Source organism: Blennius ocellaris, assembly GCF_963422515.1.
Source record: "Blennius ocellaris genome assembly, chromosome: 16".
Lineage (NCBI taxonomy): Eukaryota > Metazoa > Chordata > Actinopteri > Blenniiformes > Blenniidae > Blennius > Blennius ocellaris.
Window position 1 is genome coordinate 365,195 of NC_137665.1, and position 19,074 is coordinate 384,268.

General features: G+C 50.4%; 2 protein-coding genes across 2 annotated transcripts in view; one reads left to right on the forward strand and one right to left on the reverse strand.

The window, feature by feature from the left end:
• smg1 (SMG1 nonsense mediated mRNA decay associated PI3K related kinase) overlaps positions 1-15,531 on the reverse strand; it is a 50,701-nt gene extending 35,170 nt beyond the window's left edge. The window contains 22 exon segments of the mRNA XM_080511746.1: positions 428-589; positions 1,049-1,248; positions 1,315-1,544; positions 1,624-1,764; positions 2,423-2,524; positions 2,604-2,691; positions 2,779-2,897; positions 3,071-3,232; positions 3,336-3,466; positions 3,549-3,857; positions 3,981-4,082; positions 4,730-4,951; positions 6,585-6,758; positions 7,234-7,331; positions 7,557-7,629; positions 7,789-7,914; positions 8,003-8,216; positions 8,299-8,357; positions 9,050-9,186; positions 9,400-9,552; positions 10,913-11,061; positions 15,339-15,531. Of these exon segments, the coding sequence (XP_080367872.1) occupies positions 428-589; positions 1,049-1,248; positions 1,315-1,544; positions 1,624-1,764; positions 2,423-2,524; positions 2,604-2,691; positions 2,779-2,897; positions 3,071-3,232; positions 3,336-3,466; positions 3,549-3,857; positions 3,981-4,082; positions 4,730-4,951; positions 6,585-6,758; positions 7,234-7,331; positions 7,557-7,629; positions 7,789-7,914; positions 8,003-8,216; positions 8,299-8,357; positions 9,050-9,186; positions 9,400-9,552; positions 10,913-11,061; positions 15,339-15,415 (3,228 nt within the window). The 5' untranslated portion in view covers positions 15,416-15,531.
• A 2,053-nt stretch (positions 15,532-17,584) lies between these two features.
• mpp2a (MAGUK p55 scaffold protein 2a) overlaps positions 17,585-19,074 on the forward strand; it is a 16,655-nt gene continuing 15,165 nt past the window's right edge. Inside the window, exon 1 of the mRNA XM_080511132.1 lies at positions 17,585-17,651. The gene's annotated coding sequence lies outside the window, so the exon portion shown is untranslated. The remainder of the gene's footprint in view (positions 17,652-19,074) is intronic.

The window sequence follows — 19,074 nt, forward strand, 5'->3', positions numbered from 1 at the left end:
CAGCACCGTCACACTGCTCCACCCTCACACAGCTCCTCACACAGCCCCACCCTCACACAGCTCCTCACACAGCTCCTCACACAGCACCACCCTCACTCAGCGCCACCCACACAGCTCCACCCTCACACAGCTCCACCCTCACACAGCTCCACCCTCACACAGCCCCACCCTCACACAGCTCCACCCTCACACAGCCCCACCCTCACACAGCTCCTCACACAGCTCCTCACACAGCACCACCCTCACTCAGCGCCACCCACACAGCTCCACCCTCACACAGCTCCACCCTCACACAGCTCCACCCTCACACAGCCCCACCCTCACACAGCTCCAACCCTCACACAGCCCCACCCTCACACAGCTCCTCACACAGCTCCACCCTCACACAGCCCCACCCTCACACAGCTCCACCCTCACACAGCTCCACCTGCGTGCCGCTGTTCTTGATCTCTGTGAGCAGGTCGAAGCCGTGGCGGATGGTGACGGCCGGCTGTCCAGCCAGGAGCCCCACCCTCATCAGGGCCAGGCGGATGCGGGTCAGCCAGTCCTGGCAGGTCTGGCGGTTGGTGTAGAAGAAGGTCCGGATGCCCTGAGACACAGTGAGGACACCCTGTTGGACCGGCCTGACGGAGCAGCCACATGACGGAGTGCAGCACCGATGGGGGGTCTTTTTCTTGATTCGTGGTTTTTTGGGTTTTATTTGGACAAATGCAACTTAAGTGAGATTAAAGATAGATGAAATATATTATACAACTTTTAGAAATTGAAAAAAAAAAAGATAGCAACGTGTAAAGTCATTTAATGATTTTTAGCTGACAAATGTATTTAACATTTGCAATTAATTGAACTTAGAATGTACAAAATTGACAAAAAGAGATTTCAGGATTTAGAGCTGAAAAACCTTTGAGCAATCGATCGAAATTGAAAAGTGCAAAACGAGCGAACGTTCAAAGACTGAGTGACCAGAAGCTCCAACTGTGTGGGAGGTGGTTGAGACCATGTTGTCAGGGTTAGCTTGGTGGTCCGGGGCGGTCGGTGTGTGGCTCACCTTGGGGGGGGCAGTGAGGGCGTTGGCACAGCCCTCGTAGGCGTTGTACATCAGCTTCTCCAGGTTCTCCAGGTACTGCAGCAGCAGCACCAGGCGCAGCTGGTTGGAGTGGTGTCCGTCCCCGTCGCCCCCCGAGCCGGCCCAGGCTCCCAGGTCCTGCTCGGGGTTGAGGCTGTGTGCCGCCAGGCTGCGGATCATCCCTGGGGGGGGGTTAGGGGTCAGACCAGAGCCGTGGCCTCCAGAAGGCCTGGGCCCAGCAGATTTACCTTCGATGGTCTGGAAGGTGTCCTGGGCTCGGCCCAGCGGCGTCCGCAGCTTGGACAGCACGGTGAACTGCGCCGCCTCCCACACCGCCCACTGCCACAGCACCACCTCGGTCTTCAGCAGGGCGCGGGACACCGGGTCGGGCCGGGGGCCGCCCTCGGCCCCCCGGGACCCGTCCCTCTTGTCCAGCCGCTGGCAGCTGTGGTACAGACGCTCCAGCCAGGGCTCCTTCCTGTCGGAGCAGTGACGGAGCAGGTGAAGTCACCGCCGCCCGCCTCCACCAGCTGCTGGGGGGGGGGGGGGGTACTTACCCTCCGCGGTGCAGCACGCCGTACAGGATGAAGCTGATCAGGTCGCTGAAGTCCTGGGGGTGGAAGGTGCTGCTGGGGGAGCGGCTCATGTGGTGGCGGACCGCCAGGGAGATGTGCTTCATCTCGGGGTGGCCGTGGTTACTGTGGAGAGCAGGGCTGAGCAACGCTTCCTGTGTGTGTGTGTGTGTGTGTGTGTGTGTCACGGATCTGACAAGCTCACCCCCCCCCCCCCCCCACACCCAGAAGATGTCTGACGACAAAGACGACCACAGGTCGAGTGGATGATGAAGACGTAGATTTAAATTGCTATATAAATAAAGGCGACTTGATTTATGCGACATTCTCTTTTGTGAAAAAGCAATGCTCATGTTTTTGGCATTAAGAAGAAAATAAAATATACGTCTTGTATTAGAAGCCGCATGTTGCAGATTAGAACCTGAATACCATCAAACTGAGACTCAAACTATAAAGGTTGACTGTTGACTAAAATACCACTAAATCTAAATGGCATTACTCAAAATACTAAGACTAAATCAGAATTTGGTGTCAAACTAATCACTGCAGAAGGACGACATGCAGTAAGACATTTTCCCAGTTCAGCTCTGGTTTAGTTGATTCGTCCAGATTTAGCAAACTGGCAGTTTAGCTGATAAAGCTGGTTGTTTCCAGTTTGAAGTTCCTCTGAATGCTGAACGAGGACTCCTAATGGCAGGATCTTGATCGCCCGCTGTCAGGACATGCAGCCAATTGAATGAAGGACCCAGAAAGTCCTGGTCCCGGTCTCTGTCCAGGGTCTCACCTGAGAGCCACGTCCAGCGGGATGGTCCGCAGCAGCTTGGCATAGGCCTGCCTCACGCGCACCGCCGTGTGCACCAGCTGCACTCTGCACACATCCACACACCTGGAGGGGACGGAGAGCGAGAGTGAGGGCCTCGGACCGGGTTCCCCTGCAGGGGGCAGCAGTGAGCTGGAGCCCTCACCTCTGCAGCAGCTCCGTGGGCAGAGACGAGGACAGGACCTGTAAGCTGTGGCACGTCTGCAGACACACACTCTGGTCTTCGTTCATGGCTGCAGGCAGAGGGAGCAGCCGGTCAGACGTGGTCACTGGGGTGTGACGGTGAAATGACGGGGGGGGGGGGGGTCAGCACGGCTCACCGTTGGCCAGCAGGCCTCTGCAGAAGTTGCTGAAGGAGGGCAGGGAGAAGAGGGGGCTGTAGGTGTCCGACCTCTTCATCAGCAGGGACACCTCCTGCGCCCAGGTCAGCAGCAGCTTCCTACACACCAGCAGGGAAGATGCTGCAAAACACTGCTTCTAACCAAGCCTCTTCTCTTCTCACACACTGTGACGTCTGAACGCTAAAAGAGCAGCCGATCAAGTGTCACATCCCATAATGTGGCTAAAGCACCGGGGAAGCAATCCATCAGTAACTGCTGCGTTTCCACAGACCTGGCCTCAGGATAGAGGTGCTCCCTGCCCAGCAGGCCTCCCACCAGGCTCAGCAGCGTGCTGAAGTGCTTCTTGGTCGCCGTGGTAACCGTGCTGATCACAGCACCGTCGAACAGGGACGGGGACGAGGAGGACAGGCTGGACGAGATGAAGTGGTCGTGTCTGGAACGAGCAGAGGGTCAGCAGGTTGGTGTGTGTGTGTGTGTGTGTGTGTGTGTGTGTGTGTGTGTGTGTGTGTGTGTGTGTGTGTGTGTGTGTGTGCTACCTGGTGCAGTGGGAGTACAGTGAGTACAGCACGGCGTACTGCACGGCGGGGTAGTAAACGGCCAGCTCTGCGTGGACCAGCATCAGGTTGTGGCTCAGGAGAGCGAAGACGGTGGGAGACAGCGCCCACATCTGGAACACACAGCACACCACAGGCGGGTTGAGGGGCGGCGGTGGCGCGGCGCGGCGGCCTCCCTACAGAGACGTGGCTCACCCCGATCAGAGAGTTCTTGGTGTTCCCGATGGTGGTGAGCGTGCTCAGGTTGAAGATGAGGGTGAACTGGGCCCGGTCCAGGGGCAGGGTGAGGGAGGCGAAGGCGGGGTGCTGGATGCTGGGGCAGGGGCCACTGGAGGGCGGGGTCTGGGTCTGGGTCTGGGTCTGGGCCGCCGGGTCCAGGCTGTGGCTCAGACTGGACAGAGCGCAGGCCATCTCGCCCAGGACCAGCTTGTAGGCTGCCTCCAGCGTGGGGATGTTCTTCAGGCTCAGCAGGGCCTGGTACACCCCGTGGACCGCCGACACCACCTGCAGCCACGGGACAAGGTCATGGAGGCGGGGCTCTGGAGGTCCCCCCCTCCTCACCAGGTCATGGAGGCGGGGCACTGAAGGTTCCCCCCCTCACCCCTCACTGTAAGAACCTGAACGCACCTCCTGGTCCTGATGGAAGCGCAGCCTCAGGAGGGCGGAGTCTGGAGCCAGCAGCTTCTCCACGAAGGACGCTGGCAGCTTGGTGTTGATCTGGTCCACGGTCTGGGACAGAACCACAGCTGTGACCCACTGGGTCTCTAGAGCCGCCAGCGGCTCCACAGTCCCAGAACATTACTACTTTTTAATCCACATGCTTCAATGTTTGTCACAAAAATATCTACATTTTTCCAAAACATGTTCTACTTTTATGAAATAGAAATCATTTTTGAAATGTATGTGACAGGAAGGGAAGTTTCTCTTTATTTAGGACATTTAAAAACATTTCTTTCTAACAGTTTTAACAGCTTTAGCTGATATTTTAGCCGTTTTTAACAGTTTTAGTCATTATCCCATGCAACACCTATTTCAGTTTAGCAGCTCCCAATCTAACCGTGTAATTTAAAAGTCACTTTGGGTGAGATATGAAACAAGAGCACATTCATTAAGTAGATAAGAATGAGTTTTGATGGCTGTGTGAAAGCTGCAGGGAGCCACTGGAGAACTCTTCAAATCACTACATCACTGCAGCCTAAAGTCTTTTTGCCGTTTTACAGTTTTATCAAAAAATGTTATTTAGTCCTGGAAGGTTTAATGGGAAGTCAAGGTCAGTGAAAGAACTAATACAACTTGAACACCACAATATCATAAAAAGGCTCTTTTCACACTATGAAAGTGACACTGCGGCGCATTGTTAAAACAGGAAGTGGTACCAGGGTCAGCAGGCTGAGCACGGCCAGGTTGTAGTCCGACCCGCAGGCCCGGCAGCAGAGCAGCTGGTCCAGGCCGTAGGCCAGCACGGCCTCCATCAGCCGGCCGCTGGGCTCCACGCTGGCCAGCAGGACTCCCACACACTCGTTCCCGGCCGTCTGCACGGCCTCGGAGAACTGGACCTGCTTCGCCGCCGTCACGCAGCCCAGGACCCGGTTCAGGACCTGAGGACACCAAGCAGGCAGGACGGCTTCAGTGCAGACCAGCTCTTCCTGTGTTCAATCTAGACGAATGCAAAGAGCCTCGTCTAGATTTTTACATCTCAATCAGCTGATCGACGGCATTTCAGGATAAATCCTGACAGAAGAGACGAAGAAAAGGAATTTTATAGAGAGAAACAGTGATGGAGGTCAGGAGGTGAGATGATGTCATCTGGTGTCACAGTAGTGGAATCACTAGTGAAAGAAAAACAAATGATCAGCAGCTCGTCGCCACTGGAAATATAGTCTGAGACATCAGTGACTAGAGGTGGAGGAGGAGTCGGATCTGAAGGTGGAGCTCAGAGGAGAGTGACATCACGGGGGAGAGTGACATCACAGAGGAGAGCGACGTCACGGGGGAGAGCGACGTCACGGGGGAGAGCGACGTCACGGGGGAGAGCGACGTCACGGGGGAGAGCGACGTCACGGGGGAGAGCGACGTCACGCGGGAGAGCGACGTCACGCGGGAGAGCGACGTCACGGGGGAGAGCGACGTCACGGGGGAGAGCGACGTCACGGGGGAGAGCGACGTCACGGGGGAGAGCGACGTCACGGGGGAGAGCGACGTCACGGGGGAGAGCGACGTCACGGGGGAGAGCGACGTCACGGGGGAGAGCGACGTCACGGGGGAGAGCGACGTCACGGGGGAGAGCGACGTCACGGGGGAGAGCGACGTCACGGGGGAGAGCGACGTCACGGGGGAGAGCGACGTCACGGGGGAGAGCGACGTCACGCGGGAGAGCGACGTCACGGGGGAGAGCGACGTCACGGGGGAGAGCGACGTCACGGGGGAGAGCGACGTCACGGGGGAGAGCGACGTCACGGGGGAGAGCGACGTCACGGGGGAGAGCGACGTCACGGGGGAGAGCGACGTCACGGGGGAGAGCGACGTCACGGAGGAGAGCGACGTCACCAGTTCTACCCTCTGGATCATTGATCATCAATCAGTTCTACCCTCTGGATCATTAGAAGATGAAACGATGACATATGAACATGGTTCTGCCGACTCAGCAGTAACGTTCCACTAAAGAAACATCTGTACCACTGCAGCTTGGCTGTTAATGATCACGTAGATCAATAAGTCTGATAAGTGAGGATATTAAATGTATGAGATGAGTCAGGATCAATCCTCTCCATCAGCACCACCTGATCAGTCCTCCACCTCTCCATCAGCACCACCAGGTTCCTCGTCTCCACATTGTGCTGCTCAAGGTTCTACGTTGTCGTATCGGTACCAACACTCTGCTACAAAGTTTATTTTTTTGGACCACAAACTTTGCGTGGGAAGTGCCGTACGCATCTTCCAGGACCTTCAGTGCTTCAGCAGCTTTCTACACGAGGCCCCAGGACTGTAATGAACCCTGTGACCACCAACCTTCACCACTTCACCATCCAGCTCCTACACCGACCACATTAACCCTTTAGAGACACGCAGTGAAAAGTGGTCTGAAGCACGACATATCATCAATCTGTGTGAAAGTGGAAAACTGAACAAATGACATGATCTTCCACACCTCATAACAAACAGACTGAAACATGTTTAAAGGTCAAGCTGGTGGTTGAACACAGACAGTGACGGCTGATGTGTGGCGCTCACGTCGGTGACGTAGGGCTCGGTGATGGGCGGTCCTCTGAAGGGGCTGAAGCGCTCGCCGATGCTGCGGACCACCGTGCTGAACACTCGCAGGAGCGCCGCCAGCTTGGGCAGCGACACGGAGGGAGGGGGGATGTCTTCGTCCAGCGTCTCACCAGACACCACGTGGCCCAGGTCCTGGGCACATCAGGAACGTCGGTCTTACTCAGGGACCAGTGTGAGGCCACATCATATACAACCTGGACCTCGGGTTTGACTTATTGACCCAGAACCTGGAGGACTGATTATTGTGATGCTCTTTTTAACACGTACCAGAAAACCAGGGCATCACTGTTCATCTTACAATTGATTGAACTTTTCTTATTGGATTTTCAAGCTTTTAATGGTCTTTTAGCTCGTGAGTCTAAAAAAGTTCTTCTGGATATGATCAAAAAAACTAAACGCAGAAGCTTATAAGTGAAAGGTTTTCTGTTTTGTGGATTGGGCCAGTCTAGTCCTGCCCTGCCGGCTCAGTGTGTGGTTTAGTTTCTGGAGGGCTGGATTTGTGTTTCTGACACAAGGCCGTCCAGGAACAACAGGAAGCAGTTGCTGGGTTTCTAATGTGTCTATGCTCCACCTGGTCCAAGTGAGTAAAGAAGCAGTTCATGGTCACCTCTGCATACGCCTCCATGTCTTCCAAGAACTGGCCCAGCAGCGTGGTGGAGAAGGTCAGGTCTGCCACCCAGAACTGCTCCAGACTCTGGAGCCAACCTGGACAAACATCAACAGGACTCAACTCCTGATGTTCTAGAAACACCCTTCAGTTCCACTCTCAGGTCGAAAACAATGAAACAGTGAATTGAACCTAAAGAGGAAAGAAAAGGACCCATCTGATCACGACAAGTACAACTGTGCTGAAGAATCAAGCATCAACCTCAGTCGGACATGAATCTCCTCCCAGACAAAGTGAAAAGGGTAAAAAGAAGTGTGTCTGACCTGAGACCTGCTGAGTCAGCGTGTGCTTCTGCGTGTGGTCGATGTGCCAGCCCACCAAGATGTCCACGGTGTCCTGTGGAAGACGCCATGTTTCCAAAGGTTCAAACTTCACAATGGTCTGACAGAAAGGTTTGAATGAGGAAGTGTAACATGTGACGTTTCCTTTGACCCCGTGGGTCTCAGTTGTGTCCCCGGCCTGGAAGTCGTCACGTTCAGAGGGCGACAGACTCACCCTGAAGTTGGTGCTGAAGACGTGAGGGTAGCAGCGAGCCACCTGGAGGATACACCTCACACTCTGACACAGGAGCTCCGGGGTGTCCACGTTCTCCAGGATGGACTGCAGGTTGCTCATCACCAGCTAACACACACACACACACACACACACACCCCACTCTGAGCCTGTGGGTCACCCTCCTGTGCAGGCCGGACTCTGGTCAGGGTGTTACCTGCATGATGTGTGAGAAGGCCTTCCTCTCGCCTGCAGCCTCCAGAGCTCGCTGAGCCGCCACCAGGTACAGCACCTTCACCTCGTCCCGGCTGCTGGAGTTGAACTTGACGAAGAGCCACTTGAAGATGCGCTCGGCCTCGTAGCTCAGCACCGTGCAGAGGAGGCCCAGGCACGCCGCCGCATCCTGACGCAACTCCCACAGAAGCTTGCTGCTGCAGGAGAGCAGACCAGAGGCCCTCAGCACAGCCTCAAGCTTCCACAGAGGGCCAACAAGCCTGCAGTGTCTGCTCCTACCTCTCGTTCAGGAGGTCGTTCAGAGTGCTCAGGATGGCGTCCAGCTGTTTGACCAGGCTCTGCAGAGGAGAGGCGCATCATGAGGACATGTCACCCACTGTCAGGGAAACTTAAGAAGGGAATCACAAGTAAACTTTGGCGTTTCAGTCCCTCATTCAAATCTGGATTTCATTGAGTACTGAAGGATCCTGGTTGTTTCCTGATGTGAAAATGCTATTCCTTGTTCACTAGCGGCCCTGCAGACGCCCTTTATGAAGCCGTAACCACAAGACGGAGGTTTGGCAGTGACGTCAGCCAGCTGCCGAGAGAGAGAGGAAGAAAAAAGCCTTTTCTGCAGGACTGTTCATGACGCTGCCGAACTCGCAGGCCACGCCCCCTCACAACAGACCACGCCCCCTTCACCGCATCCTACACGGTTCAGCAGGACGGTTGGACCTGCTTAAACTAATTTGTTCAGTCAGAAGGAGCTGAACAAAGGAAATGACGTCATTTTGTTCAGCAGGACTCAGTGCTGAACCTTCGTCTTGTTCTCATGCAGGAGGAATCGGCCTTCAGGTAGAACATCATCAACTTGTGTTTACCTGAACGCAGCTACAACACGGGCACTTCTAGTCATCTGTGTGAGTCCTGCTGGTGCTGCAGGTTTTACGTGTGGCATCAAGTTGCTCTGAAGTTTCCACTACTTGAAACACTGCTGAGGCCGAGAAAGACTCTCCTCAATGTTGATGGCGGTTTGCAGTGTGGGACTGACCACTTTGCTCTCGCTGTGGCTGATGAGCTCCTTCAGCTGCTTGAGGGTGGCCAGTCTCCGGTCGCGGTCATCCTCCCTGGAGACTCGGCGCAGGAGGTTTGCCAGTCGAGACTCCTCTGAGTGAGCCATGCCTCGGTCTGCAACAACAACACGGTCAAAGCCACCCTCTCCACCAACAAACCCTTCATAGACAGAGAGAAAGAACCAATGTTTAGCTGTGAACTCAAAAAGTCGTGGTCATCAACAGGTCTCAGTTTAGACATCTTGTTTTCACTGACGACCGTCATTTCCGTACTACTGAGCGCACCTGGACACAAGCCACACACCAAATTTAAAAAGAAAAAACTCACCCTGCGATTTCCTCATGTCCTTGGAAGCTAAAGCACGGGTTCCATGCTGAAAAGGTGTCAAGTCCGCTGTCACATTATTGGGCCTCAACTCTTGCCCCAGCGACTTCCAACCAAACGTAGTATCACAGACGCCTTGACCAGCTTCATATCCACCTGGGGGGCAGAAACAAGACCCCGTCAGGACGGCACAAACCAAAGACATTTGTCCAACGCTGTCTGGAACAAGGTTAGACGTGTGACGGATCACAAACCAAGGAGGACGTTGTATGGTTCTCATGTTGCCTTACTGCAGTTACTGTGCAGACGTGTGGGGTAACAGGTGGAAGAGCAACAGAATGCCTTTGCTCTGAATGCAAAACAGCAATTCACTTCATCCACAGAGCATACAGCTTGTTTGTTATGTGGGTTATGAAAACCTACAGAAATAATAGAGTTACAGACAGTTAGTCATGCTCAAAGCCCAAAATAGAATTTTAACAGAAACCTGAACAGGTGTTTGTTTTCACTTCAGAAGACGACAAGGACAGGAAGACCTTCGGTTTGAAGAACCAAGTCGCTCTGACGACTTTGAAACAAACATGAATATCAGCTGTTGGTGTAAAAATGTGCATTTCTCCAATAGAGGACAGTGTTTCCTCCAGGATGAACCTTTCAATAACCTGGAATCATTTAGTCCATCCTCCAGGATGAACCTTTCAATAACCTGGAATCATTTAGTCCATCCTCCAGGATGAACCTTTCAATAACCTGGAATCATTTAGTCCATCCTCCAGGATGAACCTTTCAATAACCTGGAATCATTTAGTCCATCCTCCAGGATGAACCTTTCAAAAACCTGAAATCATTTAGTCCATCCTCCAGGATGAACCTTTCAATAACCTGGAATCATTTAGTCCATCCACCACGTCTGGATCCTCACACTCACTTTATTTGGCCAAACTGCAGGAACACTCAATTCAAGTGTGTGATTAGACCCCCAGACCCTCCGAACCCCAGACCCTCCGAACCCCAGACCCTCCGAACCCCAGACCTACCGAACCCCAGACCCTCCACTCCTGAAGAATGTAGAGGAAATGCTGCAGAATTAAAAAGTTTGCACAAATAATGGTAAATTTAACAAATATACATAACCAGCAAACTTTGTTATGGACTGAAAATGTAAACTGGATCAACTGTTTGTAAGATTGTGAATTTGTACTGCATTGGATTTTGTTTGTTTATTTATTTTGGAAGGTGTTGGTTTCTGAAAAATAGACTTTTTTAAAATCATTATTATTATTAGTATTATTGTTATTCTCAAGTAAGAAGCAGCTAAATATGAGACATGTTTTCCTCTGGCTGTTCCCTTCACATCCTGGAGGTGTTTAGATGATCACTTAAGGTGCACGGTTGTACATTTGTGTCTTTCATTAAAAGGAACAAGAATGGATGAAGGGATGAATGGATGAATGGATGGATGAATGGATGAATGGATGGATGAATGGATGAATGGATGGCTTGGTTTCAGGCTCACCCTCTTGCGGATGTGCGTCTGCAGCAGTGTAGACATCACTGGGCCCCGCTGGCTGTGGAGGGGAGCTGGATGGCAGTGTGTCCAACAGCGGTCCTGAACCACCCTCTGGGGACTTGAAGTGGTCCTGGCTGGATGGAGACCCGTCAAGTCTGGACAGGGAGGGCAGAGGAAGCTCAGCTCCTCCCACACCACGTCACACGTCTTCAACACGAGGCCTGGACGACGCAGCGACAACGTCCACGACTCGGTTCTAAAACACCGTGAACGTCAACCCCATAAGAGGCGGCGAGGCCACGCCCACTCGCCATGAGTGACCAGAACAAACCGTCATGGAGGACGAGACTCGTCTCCAAGCAGCTCTGAGGCTCAGCAGCAACCCGCCGCCTCACATCGACGCTGTGGGACGACTTTAACCAGCCGTTAGCGTCCAGGTAGCTATTAGCAGTGTTTACGCGGTGGAGCCGCCATACCTCATCGGCTCCACCTCCATGTGGAGCGTCTGCAGCCGAGGCGTCCCGGTGGCACTCGTGACGCCGGAGAACAGAAGGAAGTAACGTTACCGCCGCTAACGCTTGATAAATTCATTTACTTTCAATTGTGCAACCTGAGCTTGAGCTCTGCTAGCTATCGGTTTGTGTTTGGTTAGCGTTAGTAGCTAGTGGCTAAACAGCTGTGTTTAGCTAACGTTTAGAAATAGCATATAATGCTGGCATGAATGGTAACGGAGGCTAACTTACAGCTAACAGAACTGAGCTGTGCCGTCCTGCTCCATAAGGCTCCGGTCTATTCCTGACCTTTTTGTGCAGTAGAACCGGAGCTTTACCTGTTAATGCACCTTAATCAACCACCAGCCTCCAGCAGGGGGCGCTGCTGTGACTCCCAGTTTCACTTTCACTTCACACTGGGAGTCAGAAATCCAAGCAGAACCAGCTGCTGAAGGCTGCAGTCCGGCTCCACAAACCTCCCAGCAAGCATACAGGACTTATTGGAGGGTTGTTGCTTTTTTACATTTTACTATATTTGGCAGCTGAGTGTTTCATTAAAACTGACTTCATGTGGAGTTTGTTGCCATTTCCAGTGGGAACTGTGTGACCTTGCAAAATTATAGTTTCATCCCATAAACTGTGGCCACAACAAAAACACTTTCATGTGTAATTTCAAAAGTTATTATAGCAATAATAAACCAGTTCAGCCGCTCAAAATGAAACTGGACTGTATGTGGCCCCTGAAGTCAAATTTCATTTAGCATTTATTATATACATGTATTATCTTGCATACATCTTATTATTGGTTCATTTATGTGCTTTGAAATAAGTATGCTTCTTCCATAACATATCATTTTGTTCGTTCAATATCATCACAATGCAGAATTTAGTACTCCACAATGCATCACGCACCATTTAAAGTCAAATTTCTTTTTCAAAATGTTGGTGTGTTTTCAAAAAGTTCCACCTCCGGAGCTGCTCTCAAAAATATGTGTCATCAGTGACTGAGCACCGTTTTCGTGTAAACAGACGCCAAACTGTAACAGAAGCTTTACGACTTCACTTGAAATCACTGTCATGAATACAGGACCGCACTTATTTCATCACCAGGTGTTTGATGGTCAGGTCTGTTGGCCTGTGGTCTGTTGGCCCGGCATGGTCAGGTCTGTTGGCCTGTGGTCTGTTGGCCCGGCATGGTCAGGTCTGTTGGCCCGGTGTGGTCAGGTCTGTTGGCCTGGTATGGTCAGGTCTGTTGGCCTGGTATGGTCAGGTCTGTTGGCCTGTGGTCTGTTGGCCCGGTGTGGTCAGGTCTGTTGGCCCGGTGTGGTCAGGTCTGTTGGCCTGTGGTCTGTTGGCCCGGTGTGGTCAGGTCTGTTGGCCCGGTATGGTCAGGTCTGTTGGCCTGTGGTCTGTTGGCCTGGTATGGTCAGGTCTGTTGGCCTGTGGTCTGTTGGCCCGGTGTGGTCTGTTGGCCCGGCATGGTCAGGTCTGTTGGCCTGGTATGGTCAGGTCTGTTGGCCTGTGGTCTGTTGGCCTGTGGTCTGTTGGCCTGGTATGGTCAGGTCTGTTGGCCTGTGGTCTGTTGGCCCGGTGTGGTCAGGTCTGTTGGCCTGGTATGGTCAGGTCTGTTGGCCCGGTGTGGTCTGTTGGCCTGGTATGGTCAGGTCTGTTGGCCCGGTGTGGTCTGTTGGCCCGGTGTGGTCAGGTCTGTTGGCCTGTTGGCCCGGTATGGTCAGGTCTGTTGGTCTGTGGTCTGTTGGCCCGGTGTGGTCAGGTCTGTTGGCCTGTGGTCTGTTGGCCCGGTATGGTCAGGTGTGGTCAGGTCTGTTGGCCCGGTATAGTCAGGTAAGGGTACCAGCGGTAAGGCTGGAGGCTGAAAGCAACCAAGGACTTTAAAACATTGCTTGTGTAATTACAATCAGCCTGGTCCTCATTGATCTGACGTCATTAGATCCTGGTTCTGAACTGGTTCTTCTTGTTGAGGCGCTTTAGGACACTTTGGCCTTAATAACTTTAGAACCATGTGGGGGTCATTAGATTCTTCTTGTTGAGACGCTTTAGGACACTTTGGTCTTAATAACTTTAGAACCATGTGGGGGTCATTAGATTCTTCTTGTTGAGACGCTTTAGGACACTTTGGTCTTAATAACTTTAGAACCATGTGGGGGTCATTAGATTCTTCTTGTTGAGGCGCTTTAGGACACTTTGGTCTTAATAACTTTAGAACCATGTGGGGGTCATTAGATTCTTCTTGTTGAGACGCTTTATGACACTTTGGTCTTAATAACTTTAGAACCATGTGGGGGTCATTAGATTCTTCTTGTTGAGACGCTTTAGGACACTTTGGTCTTAATAACTTTAGAACCATGTGGGGGTCATTAGATTCTTCTTGTTGAGACGCTTTATGACACTTTGGTCTTAATAACTTTAGAACCATGTGGGGGTCATTAGATTCTTCTTGTTGAGGCGCTTTAGGACACTTTGGTCTTAATAACATTATAACCATGTGGGGGTCATTAGATTCTTCTTGTTGAGACGGTTTAAGACACTTTGGCCTTAATAACTTTAGAACCATGTGGGGGTCATTAGATTCTTCTTGTTGAGACGGTTTAAGACACTTTGGCCTTAATAACTTTAGAACCATGTGGGGGTCATTAGATTCTTCTTGTTGAGACGCTTTAGGACACTTTGGCCTTAATAACTTTAGAACCATGTGGGGGTCATTAGATTCTTCTTGTTGAGGCGGTTTAAGACACTTTGGCCTTAATAACTTTAGAACCATGTGGGGGTCATTAGATTCTTCTTGTTGAGGCGCTTTAGGACACTTTGGTCTTAATAACTTTAGAACCATGTGGGGGTCATTAGATTCTTCTTGTTGAGACGCTTTAGGACACTTTGGTCTTAATAACTTTAGAACCATGTGGGGGTCATTAGATTCTTCTTGTTGAGACGCTTTAGGACACTTTGGTCTTAATAACTTTAGAACCATGTGGGGGTCATTAGATTCTTCTTGTTGAGACGCTTTAGGACACTTTGGCCTTAATAACATTATAACCATGTGGGGGTCATTAGATTCTTCTTGTTGAGGCGGTTTAAGACACTTTGGTCTTAATAACTTTAGAACCAACTGAAGCTGCTGGACACCTGGACTCCTAACAAACACGTTTCTATACACAGTAAAAGGAGTTAACGAGTGATGGAGCGCCAATGTGGTGCTCTGGACGATCTTCGTGTCCCTTGTAAAGGATCTTTGTACTCTGTACTCTGTATTAACGAGTTATTTTGGTAATAACAGTGAACGCAGGGTGTCGTCGTGCTCGTGCTAACAGTTAGCTTCCGCTAACCAACGCCACAAGACGAGACTTCTCTCTCTCTCTCTCTCTCTCTCTCTCTCACACACACACACACACACACACACACTCACACACACACACACAAAACACACTCACACACACACACAACACGTTTGGTGTAACATTGGCCGGAGTGTTTATGTCTTCATGCTAGCAGTAGCCGTTAGCCCGGACCGGCGGGAACAACGCGGCTGACGGCTCCACGAGACGGGCTGGCGAGAGGCCGACCCGGGGAAACCGGGGAAAACAACCAGCGCAAGTCCTCCTGCACCGTGTTAGAACACCGAGACCTGTCAGGCTCGGTTCCGGGGGAAATGCCTGACACCAGGGCCGAGCCGAGCAGGCTCCAGGCCCGGAGAGGCCAGCACACCGACCCGGACCCGAGCCGAGCCGAGCGCAGGCCCGGACAGGGTTCGACCCGGAGCGGAGCCCCCCCCCACAGCCGGCTGCACGCCCCCGGCAGGACCACCGGAGCAGGCTACCGGCCCCGGAGCGGAGCTGCGCTTCTAACCCGTAGCGGAGCACCGGAGCACCGGAGGCTCCAGGGCCCAGAGCGGGTGTGTGTGTGCCCGGGAGAGGAGCGCCTACCTGGGCTGCCAGTCGTTCCAGTGTGGCCGCAGTTTGTGGGCGCCGCTGAGCCGAGACCCCGGGGCTTTACGGCTCATTACCTTTTGGAGCGCTGCATGACCTGCTGGCCGCGGCTCCGCGTCTTTAGACACTATCGCTTTTTAACGTTAACGTATTTTATCTCAAGTCTACCAACCGCCACTGTGCCAACTGACGTGAGGAGCTCTTCTTCCTGCTTTCGGCGGTAGATACACGGTGGCCTCCGCTCACTACCGCCGCCAGCGGCCGCAGGCAGAACTACTCGCCCACAACACGGCAGAAAGGAAGGAGGCAGGAAACTCGAGGGACTTTTTGTTAGTTTGATCTGTTGGCAAAATCAAACTAACAAAAAGTAAAAAAACAAAAAAAAAAAAAAAAGAAGAAAAAGAAAGAAAATCTGATTTGGGTCACAAACCAAAAAACGACTATTCAGCTCTTTTTTTTAATCCTTTTTGGACACAAAGTGAAAAAAAAGGAAATTCAACTCATTTGTCTTATTTTCTGATGTCACGGGTGAAGCCATTAACTTCTCTAATTGATGGGCGGTGCTTCAGTGCCCCTTTGATTGTGATTGGTTATGCTCGCTTGTGCTTTTCAAAGTAAAATGAAGTTACAGTTAAATGAACTTAGATGTATACAATATAAATACATACATATGTATGAGATGAATACAAAATAATGATTAAATAAGATGTAATGTACTTCAGGGACCACATACAGTCCAGTTTCATCCCGAGTGACCAGACTGGTAAAATATTGCTATAATAACCTTTAAATTTACACTTCAAAGTTTTTCTTTGTTGTGGTCACAGTGTATGGGATGAAACTATATATAAACTATATATTATATTTTTTTACACGATCCAACAGTTAGTACTTAAAATGATTACGATCTCAACATAAAGTCCATTTTAATGAAACATTCTGGTGCAAAATACAATGAAATGTAAAAAAAACTAGTATACATCCTCTACTAGCTCCTTGGTGGGACCAGATGGAGCCTCTTGGCGGGTTCTGGCCCACGGGCCTCATGTTCTCTGCTTTAAAGGGCATGTCAGACTTTCCTGTGCGCAGAGAACGCGTGGCATCAAAATCCTCATCCACCCTGTGCAGTTAGGCTCCGCCCCTCTGAGGGTGACCACTTGATCTGCGCCCCTCTGCTCCGGTTCCAGAGCTACTGGGTTCTAGTGAGAACCCAGTAGCTCTGGACACTCACACATTAAGAGCAAATGAAAAACCAGAGGCTCAGAACTCCTGAAGTGAAACATCAACTTCTGGAGGAAAGGTGGAGAACGCCGGGCAGCAGAGGTGGAGATTGTTTCTGGATCGTTACGTTAAGTTATAGATCATTATGGAATGTTATGGAGCATTATGGAACATTATGTTATGTTAGGGAACGTTATGGAACGTTATGGAATGTTACGTAACGTTATGTTGCGTTATGTTACGTTATGTTACGTTATGTTACGTTATGTTACGTTATGTTACGTTATGCTACGTTATGTTACGTTATGTTACGTTATGTTACGTCATGTTACGTTATGTTACGTTATGTTACGTTATGTTACGTCACATCTCACCCTGGAGCTTCACTGCAATGACCTGAACACTAATGACACAATGTCTCATCAACTTCATTTTAAATTCCCTCCTCATTGGGGTGTGAGATGACGAAAGGATATTTTTATATCCATCAAGCATTAAAGAAACAAATTCCTTTACTCATAAACGACTGACAAAAGTTATTCCGTGAAATTCTTCAGATTTTGACTCTGATTCAGTTAATCACCATTTCACATTAAAACGAGATCAAGTTCTCACTAGCAGTGCAAAGTACAACATGACTAATACAAGCTGCCAATAAATATTGATCATTAAAAAGATTGGAGAAAAAAATTGAAATTATTTTTTCAGTTCAGCAATAGATTGTATCATACTTGTACACCTTTCGCCTTTATCACTAAATATCTTGTGTGTTGTGTCGCATAATATTGTTTTAACTAGTGGAGATTGTACTGTATTTTATAATAATATTATTATTATTGTTGTTGTTGTTATTGTTGTTGTTGTTGTCGTCGTTATGGTTGTTGACCTGGATAAAGTAGTGCATGTACAGTAAATAGAATCATTAAATGGATTTGAACGAACACCTTTAAAGCCTTTTATTGTGGAAACGTCCCGGTGACGTAACGTACGTCGCGCGTTACAGCTGACGTCACAGGGCTGAGAGCGACCAGACGACAACAAGAAGCGCACGAGACGTCCAGGTAGCGGGAACCGTGTCCGAGTACAAAGGTGAGGTGCACGCGCCCGGTGCTCGTCGTGTTCCGACCCGAGCTTCTCTTCTGAACCGCGTGCACGGTGTGCGGGCGCGCGCTTCACGTTTACCCCTTCAAACAGGACGTCTTCTTTGTGTGTGTGTGTGTGTGTGTGTGTGTGTGTGTGTGTGTGTGTGTGTGTGTGTGCGCGCGTGCGCGCGCGCTTTGTTACGCGTGCCCCCCGCGCGCGTCACACCTCGTTTGAAATAAACAAAACGCTCAGGTGACGTCAGAGAACGCTATATTCTTCAGTGGGTGTTGTGTTTTCTGTATTATTCTAGTTTCTACCGTTTTGTTTTTCTCATGTTTATAAGAACGGACGTTTATCTGCGGGTTTTTTCTCAGTTTACAAAACTCCAGTAAGCAACTCGACAAAAAACTGTTCAAATCTAAAAGCTCCATTTGCATACTTTTATTTCAGCTGTGATTATTTTCACACAGACGATCCTGTAAAATCCTCAGTTTGCCACCAAAGGTCCAGTTTGTTGGGTTTTCACATGGAAATGCTTGTTTTGCTGGTTTACTGGACGTGTTGCTCTCTGGGTCTCTGATATACATCAATAGGTGGCGCTGTTGCACTACGCACAAGCTTTTAATGTATTTTTCCTTTTACACATTTCTTATTTCTTGTTCAATATTGTAAATAATATGTAATATAATTTCTTTGTTTTGGTAACTAAAATATGTCGTTTGGTTAAGAATCCGCTGGTCATGTTGGTTTTTGGTGTAGTGTGGGCGTGTCCACTCCTCATATTTATATTTCTGGGTGATCAGGTATCAGCTGGTCACCCTGAACAGGAAGCCCCGCCCACAGCCCTCCTGGTCAGCCCCGCCCACAGCCCTGCTGATTGCATGGTGTTGCTCTGGTCTTTTCCAGACGTTTGACTCGTCCAGTAAATGAAACGACAAGAAGCAGATGGAAAAGACAAAGACTAAACAGGACATTGACAACATGGAATAAGAAAAGACAAGGATAGAAAAAGAACATGACGACCTTTGTATATTTTTTGTATTATTGATTCTTTTTATAGCTCCACATTAATTTTGGCCCTCCTGTGACTCCGTACATTACCACCAGCATGTCCCTCACAGCCCCGAGGTTTTACTGTCAAGCTTAATTCAGTCTTCCACCACAAAATGTGTCTTCAGGCGACTCTTTAGCGACACTCAGGATGTTTGAGGCGTCCACTCGCTCCCACTGCTGCTGTCCTCACACAGGAGGAACTCAACACACCACCTAGTGGAACACCGTGGTACTGCTCCCACTGCTGCTGTCCTCACACAGGAGGAACTCAACACACCACCTAGTGGAACACCGTGGTACTGCCAGAACTTCCCATCTGCTGGTTCATGTTTGTGACCAGATTTCTGCAAAAATGTTGTGTTTTTCTACCGAGGCA